The 15743-nt window shown below is 39.5% G+C and overlaps 1 protein-coding gene across 12 annotated transcripts in view; it reads left to right on the top strand.

Moving 5' to 3' along the window:
• The window catches only part of IL17RD (interleukin 17 receptor D), a 96264-nt gene that overhangs the window by 59905 nt on the left and 20616 nt on the right, over positions 1–15743 (top strand). For 7 of the 12 annotated variants that reach the window (XM_056524400.1, XM_056524406.1, XM_056524401.1 and 4 more), the window contains 4 exons: positions 5687–5741; positions 7278–7397; positions 11483–11601; positions 12719–12839. In XM_056524400.1, coding sequence (XP_056380375.1) covers positions 5687–5741; positions 7278–7397; positions 11483–11601; positions 12719–12839 — 415 coding nt within the window. Of the gene's footprint in view, positions 1–2929; positions 2949–3279; positions 3335–5686; positions 5742–7277; positions 7398–11482; positions 11602–12718; positions 12840–15743 lie in introns of those variants that run through there. The other 5 variants (XM_056524410.1, XM_056524411.1, XM_056524409.1 and 2 more) reach the window with 4 other exon arrangements.

Here is a 15743-nt window from a genome sequence, read left to right as displayed (position 1 = left end):
ACTGTTGTCAACAAATTTTTTTTATATAATGTAGATAATACCATTATATGTATATTTGTAATATACATTGGTTAAAAAATTTGTATATTTTTGTTCCTACAGCTATTGCCTGTGTGTATCTATGAGAAGTCCAAATACAGGAAGTGAGGGTGGAGAAGCAGGGCTCTGTGCAGTGAGGCTCTATGACACGCCCCTTGCTCACACAGCAGGATGATTGGCAAGCCTGGAGCCTACTTTTCCTGCCCTCACTTCCTGTATTTGGACTCCTCATAGACGCACAGGCAATACCTGCAGGGACAGCATTTTTTCACTCAAAAATACACATTTTTTAATCAATGTATATTACAAATATACATATAATGGTATTATCTACTTTATATCAAAAGTTTTTGTTGGCGACAGGTACACTTTAACAGGAACCCTGTGGAACATGGCAGCAAGGGATCTGTTTTCCTGCAGTGCCACCATAGGAACAGTTATGCATTACATGGTACTTATTAAAATCATCCTGTTTGCATTTTGAATTAATTTTGCTGGGTACTCTATAAACACATGGTGGTCTTAAACCTCTATGGGTATCTTCACACTGAGGAATTGAAGATGAATTTACTTGCGTAATTTTGTGCCAGTATTCCGCTTCAATTTCACCTCGAAGGAAAGTTCCATTGACCTAAATTGTCTTTCATCTGCTCTGTTCACACTGAGGAATTTCCATGGACGAAATTCCGACGTGGAATCGTTTTCTGCCAAAGGATTGAACATGTTCATTCTTTTGGTGGAATCCGCGGGTAAAAGCCCATTGAAGTCAAAGGGACTTTATTGTTTTCCTGACGAAATGAGTTTGGAGCGGAATTGACGCAGATTTTTCTCAAGCAAAATTGAGATCCAGCCCATTGGGGGTTGTTGTAGTGATCCTCCTCCAGATTTTCTCTTCAAATTCTGCTCAGATTCCACGTTAAGCAGAAGATTTGCTGAATTTCCTGACCGAAATGATTCCTTGGAAATTTCTCAGTGTAAACTGAGGCAGCGTTTCCCAACTGATGTGCCTCCAGCTGATGCAAAAGTGCAACTGCCAGCATGCCCGGACAGCCAAAGGCTGTCCGGGCATGCTGGGAGTTGCACTTTTGCATCAGCTGAAGGCACACTGGTTGGAAACTCTGCTACCGTGTTTCCCCGAAAATACACCCTACCCCGAAAATAAGCCCTAGCTGGATTATCGGCTGGCTTCTTGAATGACAATGGGCTCAGCCTATCATCGGCAGAGGCGGGACATCGCTGCGGCAGGTGATAGGCTGACTGCTCTGTGACGTTCCCATCCCCAGAAAGCAGCAAGAACAGCAGAGGGACAATGAGGCCGGTTCCTTAGGAATGCGTTGGTGGGCAATGCATGTTGTTCAATGTACATACCGTAAATAAATAAGCCCTACCCTGAAAAGAAGCCCTAGTGTGTTTTTTTGTGACTAAAATTAATATAAGACCCAGTCTTATTTTCGGAGAAACACGATTACGTTCATCTAAAATAGAAATAACGCCCCATTGAAATTGTCAAATGCAGAAAAGTTTTGCATCAGATCAGCCACAAGTGAATGTACCTTATTTAATGGAGCTCCAGGGTAAGGGGCCCCCATCTATTAACACAAAATGCCCTAATAGGGTGTTTGGCAATGTGTTCGACAAAGCAACCCCCCACACACACCCTTATTACTTCAGCTACTGGCACAACTGTTATACCGGTACAGCTGAGGCAGCTGTGCGCAGATCTCCATAAACCCGAGGACACTCCTAGGCGTCTATTTCGTGTTAATGAGAGTGCACTCTAGAGGAAGTGCTTATTATACGGCTAAACAGATGGCTCTGCACGAATATCGCCCCAGGCACAGACTCTCCTACAGATCTCCAAAATAAAGGTGGCAGTGAGCACTTTTGTTGGTTTATGTGTTTTGCCCGCGTATAGAATGGGTTGCTTGTAATATCTCTGTATACAAAATACACACAGAGAACAATTCCATCCTCGCTTTGGCTTTTATGCTTTATGTTACATTAAGTTTGTTGTAGTATTTTACCAGGTAGGCATGTGAACAGAAAACAGCAAGCAACCTAAAAACTTTAAAGGGGTATTCCAGGAAAAAAAATAAAAAATTATATCAACTGGCTCCAGAAAGTTTAAACAGATTTGTAAATTACTTCTATTAAAAAATCTTAATCCTTTTAATAATTATTAGCTGCTGAAGTTGAGTTGTTGTTGTTGTTTTCTGTCTGTCAACAGTGTTCTCTGCTGACATCTCTGCTTGTCTCGGGAACTGCACAGAGTAGAAGAGGTTTGCTATGGGGATTTGCTTCTAAACTGGGCGTTTCCCTAGACACGTCATCAGAGAGCACTTGGACAGAAAAGAACAACTCAACTTCAGAAGCTCATAAGTACTGAAAGGATTAAGATTTTTTTAATAGAATTAATTTACAAATCTGTTTAACTTTCTGGAGCCAGTTGATCAAAAAAAAAGTTTTTTCCTGGATAACCCCTTTAAAATGTGTTGTTTTTTTTTTGTTGTTGTTTTTTTTTTTTTTTATTTGCCTAAGAAGCTACACTAAAATGCTTCGCAAAAAAAAAAATTTTTTTTTGCCAAAAAAGATAAAGTAACATTGTAACAGAGTAATGTACAACAGAAGTTTTTTTTAGTTCCCCCCCCCCCCCCTATACACAGATATATCAGTAGAAGGCCTCATCTTCAAGTTTTCCAGTCTCTTTTAAAAGATAGGGGATAAGATGTCTAGGGGCGGAGTACTCCTTTAAATATGACTATGGGATTCTACTAGGGAAATCATGTTTTATAATAAATGCCCCTTCTTGGATCCTCCCACTGCCCTATCTTCAGCAGCAGATCAGCACACAAACTGTTCAATACAGTAGACTGTTGGCTTCCCAGCCAGTAGTCCTGTGGTAATGACATGTACGTTGCCTTTCTTTCCTTCAAGGAATGTATAAAATACATTCGCATATTAATACAGAGGAGTCGGGGAGTCGGAGTTGGAAGTACAGAAAACTCTGGAGTCTGAGTCGGAACATTTATCTACCGACTCCACAGCCCTGCCACTGACCCATGGGCGCTAATGCTGACAAACAAAGGCCGCATATGCACAAATGTACTTATGGGGGAGACTTAGTTGCTGAGTTGCCCATAGCAACCATTCAGATGGCTTCTTTCACTTTTGAAAAGGCCTCTGGAAAATGAAAGAAGCGATTTGATTGGTTGCTAGGGGCAACTCAGCCTCTCTTCCTCTGGACAGGTTTTGATAAATCTCCCCCTATATAGTGTCTGTATGACATGGCTGTTTTGTTAGTAGTAGTAGTATTTGTAATCCACTTTTAGATAATATGTAACATATAGTAGAGCGCCATTTATCAGCAGTATTAGTAGTTTTGTGTTTATGTCTAGAAGTTCTTATTGTTGGGACTTAGAAGAATGTCATTTGGTACTGCACAGGTTAAGGGATTGTTCCTGTCTGGATATGGGGCTTTGTTTGCCGCCTAAACTGGGGATATCTCCCAAAGTATTCACAGAACATAAAGCACTGACTGACCTATGCCACTCTTTAGCAATGTGTTTGCCAAGCAGGGTGCCTCCAGCTGTTGCAAAACTACAACTCCCAGCATGCCTGGACAGCCAACGGCTGTCCAGGCATGCTGGTAGTTGTAGTTTGGCAACAGCTGGAGGCACCCTGCTTGGAAAACACTGCTTTAGCATTCACTGGCATATGTCATCTATTGTCTCCCTTGCAAAAAAAAACTACGTGCTGGGAGTTGTAGTTTTGCAACAGCTGGAGGCACCCTGCTTGGAAAACACTGCTTTAGCATTCACTGGCATATGTCATCTATTGTCAACCTTGCAAAAAAAAAAAAAAGTGTGTAAGGCTGCATTCACATTGCGTTTTTGCAATACGGTTGCAGTATCCGGTTTCATAAAAAAAAAACGTATCAAACCGTATTGCAAACCGTATATATAGACATTTCATTGTAAACCGTATGACAACCGTAGCATCAGGTTGTGTACATTTTGCATCATTTACGGGTTTATACGGTTTTTAACGGTACACCAAACCGTAGTCTACTACGGTTTTGTGTCCCGGTGAAAAAATGCATCCAAACTGTATACAGTTATTTTAAAATGGAGTTCTATGGTAACCGTATTGAACCGTATGTGCGTACGGTTACATCCGGTTTGCACAATACTGTTTTTCATTTTTATTTTACATTTTTTACACTTTTTTGGGAAATTCAATAAAAAAAAAACAACTTTATTTAAAATGTTTAAAATGTTTTCAAAGAAAACTTATTAAAACGTATGCAAACGGACATCCATTTTCAAACCGTATACGGTTTAAAAACGTGATTAGGCATATACGGTTGCATACGTTTCGGTCCGGTTTGGAGACATACGTTTTTTTCTACAGAAACGGGATACGGGACCCGTATTGCAAAAAAACGAGATGTGAATGCAGCCTTAGCGCCATATTTACAATATTGTATGGCAGGTAATAAATATGGTGCTAGTACCCATTTGTTTTTAAATTATTACTTCACGACACTACTTTGTATGGTCTCTCTGTGGTAACAATTTTTTGATTTTTTAACCATTTCACCAAAAGTTGCACATGACCAATTCGTGAGCAGTAAAGAACAACAACTTGGTGTTGACGTACCTACACAATCATAAAAAGGTTGTCTATGTGGAAAGTCGCAAACAAGTAACTAAAAAAATATATATAGCCTAAAATAGTTTGTACACGGGGAAGATTTTTCGAAACCTGTGTAGAGGAAGAGTGATGCAGTTGCTCATAGCAACCAATCAGATTGCTCCTTTCCTTTTCAGGGGCCTTTTTAAAACCAAATGGCGCAATCTGGTTGCTGTGGCAAACTGCACCACCCTTACTCACACATCCCCTTGAATGTGGTAGTTTGTGAATGTACTTGTGAGTTCCCTGCTAAAACCATGTTCATGCAAATATAAGCCGATATGTCTTTGTTCAAGGCTTATACTAATGCACCCTTTTATCTTATTGGGTAGCATTAGGGCTTCACCTGTGAGGCCTGCTATAAACGAACCAACCAGGGGTGGGGCTTGTAGCCTGTCTCCCCCCTCCCATTGTATGTGTGATCAGTTCACACTGGAGATAACTGGGGAGCAGTCTGCAAGTCGGACCTAGGGCTGCTGTAATTTTGTTCCTGGTTTTATTTATCTGGCCAGGTAGGTAAGTTGATAGGTCCCGCACCACTTTGAGAAACCTTGGTGTGGTGTGCGGGTTCAGGTGTGTCCTTTAATATAAGGTTGCGGTGTGGGGGGCGGGGCATTATCGGCATATCAGCAAGGTAATTGCCGATACCGATAATGCCCAAAATCGTGATTATCGGACGATAATATCGGCCATACCGATAATCAGTCGATCCCTAGTCATTGTTTATATCTGCCACAGGAGTGAATCCATTTTGTGATCCATAGGTGCGGGTTCTCCACTCCAATGTAGGTGCACAACTGCACTTAGAGTTGAGCACCTTGTATCACCTTTAGATCATGCTATTATAAATAGTTTGTGAATATAGCCTTACTTACTACTAAAATGTTTTGTATTTTCTTCATCAATAATTTAGTTTCTATTGTAAGCACTAATGTTATTGTTTTTTCCTCCATAGGGTGTATCTTGGAATAAGAACAATGGACAGCCCAATGTCACATTCCGTTATGACAGTAAGTTCCGCTTTGTAGTTATTGTAACATATAAATGGGTGTTCTCTAAAACTGTCACCTTTCCTTTTACTTTAAATGCTTTAATTTGGCAAATGGCAGTCACGAACCCCCCCCCCCATTAATTCAATGGGGTAGGGTCCCAGAGGCAGGACCTAAACCTCTCTGTCCCATGAATATGCCATAAATGCCCAAGATGGGAATACCTCTTTACATTATAACAACAATTTAACCCCACCGGGGTTAACAAGACCTCTATATACTATGTGTCCAAACTAAAACGTATCTTTATTTAAATCAAATAATATCTAATTTAGTAAACAGTGAGAAACGCACATTTAAAAACACAACCCCCTATATGTCTCTAAGGGTTATAGGGTTTAGAGCAGCCACTGGTGGCCTCAATATAGTCTGAGAGCACTTGTTAGGTGTTTATATACACACCATTAGGTCAGGTTTTGGAGACATTTCATGCCTTCCCTATATAGTGCTCTCATATGGGTTATAGATTTTATGCCATTCGCCTGCTGTGCACCGCAGGTCAAATACCAGTGTACGTTCAGCCTATCATTTGTGCATTATATAAAGGACACTTAGGGGTTGCCCATTAAAAAGTGATACTGTCACACCCCGACATGTTTCGCCACTATGTGGCTTTATCTAGGAGGACACACAGGGTTGGGGTCACACGTGGCACATCTGCAGTGTATTTTATGCTGCGGATGGCACCAATGCCAGTCATTAGAGCGAGCTCCCTGTTGCGGTAGCCCTGTGTGTCTGCTCGTAACAGATCTGCTACAAGCAGGCACACAGGGCTACATGGCTGCAACAGGGAGCCCGGCCTAGTAACTGGCATTTGTGCATTCGCAGTGTAAAATACGATACGAATATACAACATATGATTCTACCGTTACTCTCTTGGCATAGGGTAGAGTATTGAAAGTGTATGGGCTTGTGGGCATATATGTGTATGCCGTGCGGACATCACAGATGTGATGTGATCAGTGTGTTAAGCTGTCCGCACATTCTGCAATTTATTGGCTATGGGATGAGAATTTTCCTACAAGCAGCAAAACTTACAATTATATGATTTCCCCCCCCCCCCCTCCTCATAAAAATGATAATGAAAGAGGAAAACTAGGAGAGGATATGTTTTACAGACCATATGTGACATCTCACCATGCGTGAGCAGCTGGAGTAAACATGGATCGCCTTGCATGGATAGGGCTGTAGACCGCACCGCAAACATATGTAATATCCTGAATATCCTGTTGAAATTTTCCATATTGTGCGGACCACGCATTTTTTTTATTAACTATCTAGGTTACAAGGTACAGATATTAATTTTTTTCACATTTGCATCGAACCTTATTTTTCTTCTATTGCTAAAATTTGCATTGGGATATGATTTACTAAGTGATGCGCTTCACATGTTTTTTTCCCAACACTACACTTCAAAACTTCAAAATTCTGAAATACTGGTGTCTGTAGGGTTAACCTTATATGCTTGTATTCACAATTCTCCATTTATTCCATCAGACTGTACCATCACTTCTGGAGGGAAGCACCTGATTGCCGATATGCAGAATATAACCATCAGTCAATATGCTTGCAATGACCAGGTGGCCATATCTGTTTTGTGGACACCCAGTGCTACAGGTAGGTCCTTGGTGAGGTAAAGTGCTGCAAATCATACATTTATTTATTTATTTTAAATAAGAGGAATGAGAAAAGGATAATGTAGAATATTTAGTAAATCCGACACTTATATGGGTCCACATGTGCATTCACTCACCGGATCCGCTGTAGATTTGAATTTGCGCATCTGCAGGTGCAGATTTTACAAGGCAATCACTTTATTGACATGCCAGTCAAAATTCGCAGTTGTGGATCTGCAACCACAGATTTTATCGTTTTAAATCCGCTGCAGATCCGGTGTGTTAATACGCCCGAATAATAGTAAAATCATGATACTGATCACAACATCTGAAGTATTTTCAGGTCTATGCCAGACCCATCGGACCACCCACGTGGGGTCCGATGAGTCAAGATGGCAGCTGGAGGTCTCCTTACCTTCCTCCTGCCATTCTTCTGCAATCTTTTTCTATGCCTACTGCCTACGAGTAGATCGCTGACAGTACTGATCAGTGCTTTGCCCATTGAGTGATTGCCATGAATAGTCCCTTATGGGAACATATAAAAAAAAAAAATTGAAGTTTTTTTTAAATTTAATTTAATGGGAATTAGTGCCTCCCCATATAAAAATTAAAATTCCCCACTTTTACCATTTTGCATTACATTATACATATATATATATTTTTTTTTACTTATTTATTTGGTATTGCCGTAGAAACATACAAAAAAAAGTCCAAATTGCTGTCTTATGATCACATCACTAGTGGTACCGATAAAAACAGATCATAACACGAGAGATTCCATACAGCCGCATGTACAAAAACATTTTTGACAGTTGTAAGGGTCAGAAAAGGGCAATTTCAAACATACAAGTTTTGCTTGAAATTTAATTTTATTTTTTTAAAGTACAGTAATAGATGAGCATGTTAAGTTGGCTATCATTTTTATTTTTTTGACCCACAAAATAAAGAGCACATTTCCGTTTTACTGTAAAGTGGATGGTGTAAAAAACAAAACCTTCTTAAATTTGCAAAATTGCGATTTTCATTTCAATTTCTCCATACACCATACATTTTATGTTTAAATGAAAGGCATCATTACAAAGTAAAATTGGTCACGCAAAAAACGAGCCCTCATATGGCTCTGTGGATAAAAAAACAAAATGAGTTCTTTAGGAAGCGAGGAGAAAAAAAAATCGAAAATGCAAAAATCAAACTGGCCGTGTCCTTAAGGGGTTAATAAATGTTTGTCTCTTTGTATTATGTTTATGTAACGTTTCATAACTTTCAGCAGATGGGTAGACATGTCATGATGTATATAAAACCGGGGAATCATAATTTGTTACATGCATTTTCCTTCTGGAAATGTTAAGCTTATGGCTACTAAGAGGATGTTTACTCTGTTCGCTCGGGATATAAAAAGGGAAACTCATTTAGTTTCTTGAGGTTTAGTGTCTAAAAATATCAGATGTTTCCAACCTTTTTTGACAAGGTCAGATGTTGAATTTTGGTATGTTTTTAGATATATACATTTATGTTTCGCTCTTATGGAATGCAGCGTCGGCCCATATACCACATGTGTCTTGCTTTGCAGTGAGCTGGATGTTAAAGGGGTTATCCAGGAAAAAACTTTTATTTATATATATATATATATATATATATATATATATATATATATATATATATATATAAACTGGCTCCAGAAAGTTAAACAGATTTGTAAATTGCTTCTATTAAAAAATCTTAATCCTTTCAATACTTATGAGCTGCTGAAGTTGAGTTGTTCTTTTCCGTCTAAGTGCTCTCTGATGACACGTGTCTCGGGAACCGCCCAGTTTAGAAGCAAATCCCCATAGCAAACCTCTTCTACTCTGTGCAGTTCCCGAGACAAGCAGAGATGTCAGCAGAGAGCACTGTTGCCAGACAGAAAACAACAACTCAACTTCAGCAGCTGATAATTGTTGAAATGATTAAGATTTTTTAATAGAAGTAATTTACAAATCTAGGCAGAAACAGAAAGTTCAATGTCCGGCACTGCTGCTGATAACCACTAGGACTAGGGTATAGGGATGTGTTGGAGTGTTCCCCGAAGATATGGTGGTGCTTCCACCCACTGTGACCCTTCCCCCCCCCCCTGCACAATGTTTTATATGTGAGTATACAATAAAGAAGCAACCCTGAAAAAGAAGTTCTGGTGAGTCTGCCGACTTTTTTCATCTTCATCTATAATTTACAAATCTGTTTAACTTTCTGGAGCCAGTTGATATAAAAAAAAAAAAAAGTTTTTTCCCTGGAATACCACTTTAAGCCCAAATCCTGACATGTCCGCTAGTATATCCCTCTATTTCCCAAAATATAACAATTCTTGAGAATTTTTTCTTATCACTCTACATTGCATTGCTGTCATATTTAGACTCTGTAGGGCAGTGTTTCCCAACTAGGGTGCCTCCAGCTGTTGCAATACTACAACTCCCAGCATGCCAGGACAGCCTTCGGCTGTCCGGGCATGCTGGGAGTTGTAGTTTTGCAACAGCTGGAGGCACCCTGGTTGGGAAACACTGGTGTAGGGACACGCCTCTTTGACAAGGGGAATGCTAACAGTTAGGGAATGATACAATGCAGAGTTATAACAAAGGGTGCTCCAAAATGATTTCATGGGGAAATAGAAGTACTTACTAAAAATACATGTCAGGAGAAACGACCGGCCCTCTGTAATGCTGGGTTCACACTACGGTTTGTAACTACGGTTCCCGTATATGGCTGGGAGGAGGGGGGCGGGGCTTAATAGCGGCGCCCGCACTCAGCCGTATTCGGAACCGTATTTAATGCAAGTCTATGAGCCGACCGGAGTTTCACTCCGGTCGGCTCATAGACATGCATTAAATACGGTTCCCGCGATTAAGCCCCGCCCCCCTCCTCCCAGCTGTATACGGGAACCGTAGTTACAAACTGTAGTGTGAACCTAGCCTAACTAGTGTGGCTTCTCCTTTATTTGAGGATCAGAGAAAGTCATGACAATCTGACCCGCACAAATTTTAGTGATATTCCATCACTTATTATTATGGGAGTGCCCTCAAAAGAATAACCACAATGTATTTCGATAGGTGTTAAAGGGGTTATCCAGAAATCGGAAAACAGCTAATATTTCCAAAAACAGCACTACACACAACCAATACTACACACAACTTGAGGACAGGGGTGATGCTGTTTTTGGAAGAAAATCATTTTAATCCTGGGTAACCCATTTAATGCTACAATTCTGAAATGGAAACATGTGATTTCTCTGCTTATAAGAGGGACCTCCTCAAAAAGAGATTTAAGACTGCAGGCGCCAGCAAAATATGCCGGCGCTTGGAAATGCGCTGTGTCCATAGTCTAGCAGTGCATTTCCGGGTAGAATCCGCAGAACATCTGGATTTCTGCCATGTGCATGGTACAGAATCTTATTGAAATCAATGGGACTCTGCTGCAGCTAAATTTCCTAGTGGAATATTTCCGTGGAATTTTGCTTGGAAATTCCACTGTGTGAACATGGCCTTAGAGGCTCACCTCTTGTGCTGCTACGTTTGATGTAATATGGGGTTCATAGAGAAAAAGCAAGATAACTAATGCAAACACACAGCCAGAACTACAGCTCATCAGGTAACAGAGTATCACAACTGCTGCTTTTCAGGATCTGCCTAATAAAACAGCAGCTCTCTTTGGCTGTCAGCAGTGAAGAGCTGAATTGGAATTGTTGAGTGTCGTCCAAGACACACAACACAATCTATACCTTGGGAGCCGAGTCCTGAGCGTAAGGCAGACCTGCCCATAACACTGTCTGCTTCCCTGACATTGTTCATTGTGTCGGGAGGAGCAGAGGGGCTGTATCCTACTAATGCTGAGTGGGAATCAAACTTTATGAAATGTCCAAACCTCTGCCAAAATCCATGGTTTATGTTTTCTTGTAGCATAGGGATATTAAACAGTTGCAACTCTGGCAAACAACTTTTGTGTTTGGTCATCGACTGTAAACTCATCGGTAACAGCAGTATTATACTTTTTACTTAAAAGAAGAAAATATAAATTTCGTCCGAAGGAAGGGGAAAAAGTGTGTGTTGTATTTTCCAGGCATCGAGTATCTGAAAGGTTTTCGCATTATTTTGGAGGAGCTTAAATCCGAGGGGCGAATGTGTCAGCAGATGGTGCTCAAGGACCCTAAGCAGCTGAATTCCAGTTTTAAAAAAGTTGTAAGTGATGGAAAATCCAGCCTTATTCTGTATCCGAATATAATAAATAAGCAAAGACTTAACATTAGAAAAAAGAAAAAAAAAAAGAAAAAAGAAAATACTTGTCCAAGGGACTAAAACAGAGCACAATCTATTTGTCCCTCATAAAAATCCACTTGTCCTGGTAGAAAAAATAATTTTAATCAAAATAGTATGTGAAATTGGGGGTTTTCTTTTTTTTCGCCATTCACCTTGTGGTCAAACTTACACATTATTTTAATACTTTAGGTTGGCCTGATTATTCCAATACCAAATATTTCTTTTCTTAAAAAAAAAAAAAAATCCTGACCCCTATAACATTTTTATTTTTTTTCGCCTGGGCTGTACAAGGGCTCAATTTTTGGGCCGTAATCTGCTGTATGTATCGGTACCATTTTGGTATTGATCGAATTTTTTGAACACTTTTTACTTCATTTTTTCTGGGATATGATGTTATAAACATAAAAAAACTCAATTCTGTGATTTGTATTTACGTTAACGCCATACACCGTATATAAATAAAATGTTATTTTTTTTATAATTCGGACAATTACGCACGTGCCAATACCAAAAATGTTTATTTTTATTATGTTTACATATTTTTTATATGGAAAATGGGAAAAGGGGAGTGATATGAACTTTTAATGTGGAAGGAGTTAATGGGTGTTTTTGAAAACTTTTATTAAACTGTTTTTTTTTTTAATACACCTCATTAGGAGGAATCATTAGATTCCTCATACATATCAATGCAGTTCTATTGAACTCCATTGATCTGTGTTCATCTCAATCAAATGCAGATCTAAGGGGGCAGCCAAGAATACAGAGGTTGTTATTTAAAAATAATTAAAAAAATAAGATTAAAGAACAATAACAAGATACTTTATATTTATTAAGTAATTGCTTTCATATAACAGTTAGAAATGCTACAAATCAACACACACACATATATATATATAATATGTTTATTAATAATATAATGTCCGATCAGTTAGAGACCCGATAACCAAGTAGAATATAATTTCTAAGTTCTAATACTATTGTGGTCCTCATTACAATTGTCTTCAGACTTTGTCTAAGTTCAGATCTTCTTTTTGTGCAGGTGATGGAGACTCAGCCATTTATGAACCTGAAGTTTGAGACTGATTATTTTGTGAAAATCGTCCCCTTTCCCTCCATCAAAAATGAAAGCAACTACCACCCGTTTTTCTTCAGAACACGTAGTAAGTTTTTTTGTTTTTGCAACGCTCTTCCCACTTTTTAAACCAGGAATTGGCCGGCATAGATTTCAGATTGTAGTGCACAGTCACAGGGGTCCTAATTTATTAAGCACTTTCCCAAAATAGGGCAGTATGAATGGATCGACAGGTTTGCTTCAGTTTGTTCTATGTAATATTTTGAGGAATGCAGATAAAAGGGCAAGATTATAGCTTGAGAACTGCCAGCAGGGGGTGCACGTTAAATGAAGAGGTGGAATTTTTTTTAGGCGACACCCTTCCTTGACATCAGGGGGCAGCATTTTGCAGAAATCCAGGGTCCAGTTTGCAAGAGAAAGGGAATAGGAGTCGGATACCAAAAGTTCTATAACTTTGCCTCAAAGCATCAAAATGTGGTTGATAGTCAGATTATTGCTTTAGTTTTCCAAAAAGCATCTAGAAAATGAAAGTTTTTCCATTCTAGTAGGTTTGATTAATGTCATAGTACATTTTTTTAAATGGTACCTTATCATGATCCCAATGGCAGGATAGATCTGGGGTCGCTTCTGATCCCATGACTTGCTTGGAGATTATGCTGATATGGAGACAGAGTTGCCGGAAGTCCCGTACAAGTCTATAGGACTTCCGGTAACTCTGTCTCCAGGTCGCTGTCCATATCGCTGCAAGTCACAGGATCAAAAGCGGACCCAATTTTTTTCGCACATATCCTGCCCTCGGGATCATGGTTAGGTACCAATAAACATGATGAGTTTTATGCATACAGATCAAATTCAGTGCTACAAAATATCTTGCATTCAACTCCCTTGTTCTGCTGTCTGGAACAAAGATGCAGGCCCAAATACAATCCTTGAATTGGCATATTGTGTCAGGATATTATGAATTTATCTATTTAAAAACAAAATGACACTATGGTGCCCATTACAGCTCCCTAGTTGGTTATTACCCTTTTACCCAGATTTCTCAGGTTCCTGACTATGTTCTACAATGATTTCTTGCTGCTGTATTGCTATGTAGATAGAATAAAGGGTTTAGGACAGCTAAGTGACTAACCCTGTAGGAGCTGTATGGCAGCCATATTGTTTGTACGTTGCAGTACATACATGGCACTTGTGGTTTACTGTCGGTGCTCAAATAGGATCCCACTCCTTTACTTTGCATTTCATAAAAATACTTGCCATTCAATTTAAGATATGCATACTCTTTATTAGCTATTAAAGGGGTATTTCAGTATTTTTTTTAATTTGACTATGCTACAAGGGCTGCAAATTTAGGTTAGATCATAATATAGTGTCTGTACCTGTGTTTCATGGTGGTCTCACAATTCTTCTGTGATTTTTGCCCCAAAGTTTATTTTTAGGAGCATACAAAATGAGTGTCGTCTCTGGTTTTCCCAGGTTGCAGTGTGGCCCAAGACATTACATCACTAGTCAGGTGATGACAGGGAGCCTGTCCTGCTTCAATGGGTGGAGCAACCGCTGGGTGGGAGGGAGAACATTCTGCAACGAATTGTATTTTTGCAACAGCTGGAGGCACTCTGGTTAGAAAACACTGGTCTGGCATGGAATGGTGGTGGGGTGGTTTATGTGTGGGAGGAAGAAAAGTTTCCTCTGACAAACAAGGAATTATGGGACTTGTAGTTGAAGAGAGAGAACTCCAACAGGAAAGAGCCAGTTCACAAAAAGCTAGCCACAGCATTATGATAATCTCACAACATAGCAATTTAGCCCCAAGGCAAGCACAGATCCTTCCTAAGCATCTCCATTACTGTCTGCCAGGTACCGTTTTTAGTACTTTGCACTAAATGGTATTTGATTAAAGGGGTTAGCCTTATGGTGGATAACCCCTTTAATCAAACACAGAATTCTCATGACTTTTAGGTCAGCAGGACCCTTATCATAGTTGGATTGCTGTGGAGGTAAAGGAAATCTGATATCTTCTTTGCTACTTTACCTTCACATCAGTGTTTCTAAACCTGGGTTCCTCCAGCTGTTGCAAAACTACAACTCCCAGCATGCCCGGACATCCAGAGGCTGTCCGGTCATGCTGGGAGTTGTAGTTTTGCAACATCTGCAGGCACTAAGGTTGAGAAACACAGCTCCACAGCAGTACGACTATCTGCTCAAGGTCACTTTTACTTAAATGCTTAAAGGGATTATCCAGGAAAAAACGTTTTTTTTATATATCAACTGGCTCCAGAAAGTTAAACATATTTGTAAATTACTTCTATTAAAAAATCTTAATCCTTTCAGTACTTATGAGCTTCTGAAGTTAAGGTTGTTCTTTTCTGTCTAAGTCCTCTCTGATGACACGTGTCTGGGGAACCGCCCAGTTTAGAAACAAATCCCCATAGTAAACCTCTTCTAAACTGGGCGGTTCCCGAGACACGTGCCATCAGGGAGCACAGAAAAGAACAACCTTAACTTCAGAAGCTCATAAGTACTGAAAGGATTAAGATTTTTTAATAGAAGTAATTTACAAATATGTTTAACTTTCTGGAGCCAGTTGAGATAGATATATATATATAATATACATATATATATATATATATATATATATATATATATATATATATATAAGTTTTTCCCTGGATAACCCCTTTATCCATTCTTGATGGATGGATAAGAAATAATATTCATATTTCAGTATTGGTTCTGTTTTGTTCATTTATTTTAATTTTATTTTTTGCAATGTTGTAATAAGTGATCTGGTTGAGTAGACCAGAAGGCATTCTGCTGTTGGTTTCTCTTTCCTTTCTAAAGTGGTCAGGTGTCTGCCTGCAAACATATCGCAAGCCCCGAGCATGAGGCTGGAAAGCCGATTGCCAGAATTCTTCTTCGTGGCTGCATTCCAAATCTGATGGCTCAATATTTCCACAAGGAGAGGAGAAGGAGCTGGCAGCTTTCCCTGTTC

This window comes from Hyla sarda, chromosome 6 (genome assembly GCF_029499605.1).
Source record: "Hyla sarda isolate aHylSar1 chromosome 6, aHylSar1.hap1, whole genome shotgun sequence".
Classification (NCBI taxonomy): domain Eukaryota; kingdom Metazoa; phylum Chordata; class Amphibia; order Anura; family Hylidae; genus Hyla; species Hyla sarda.
This window is presented reverse-complemented; position numbering and strand designations above follow the sequence as displayed.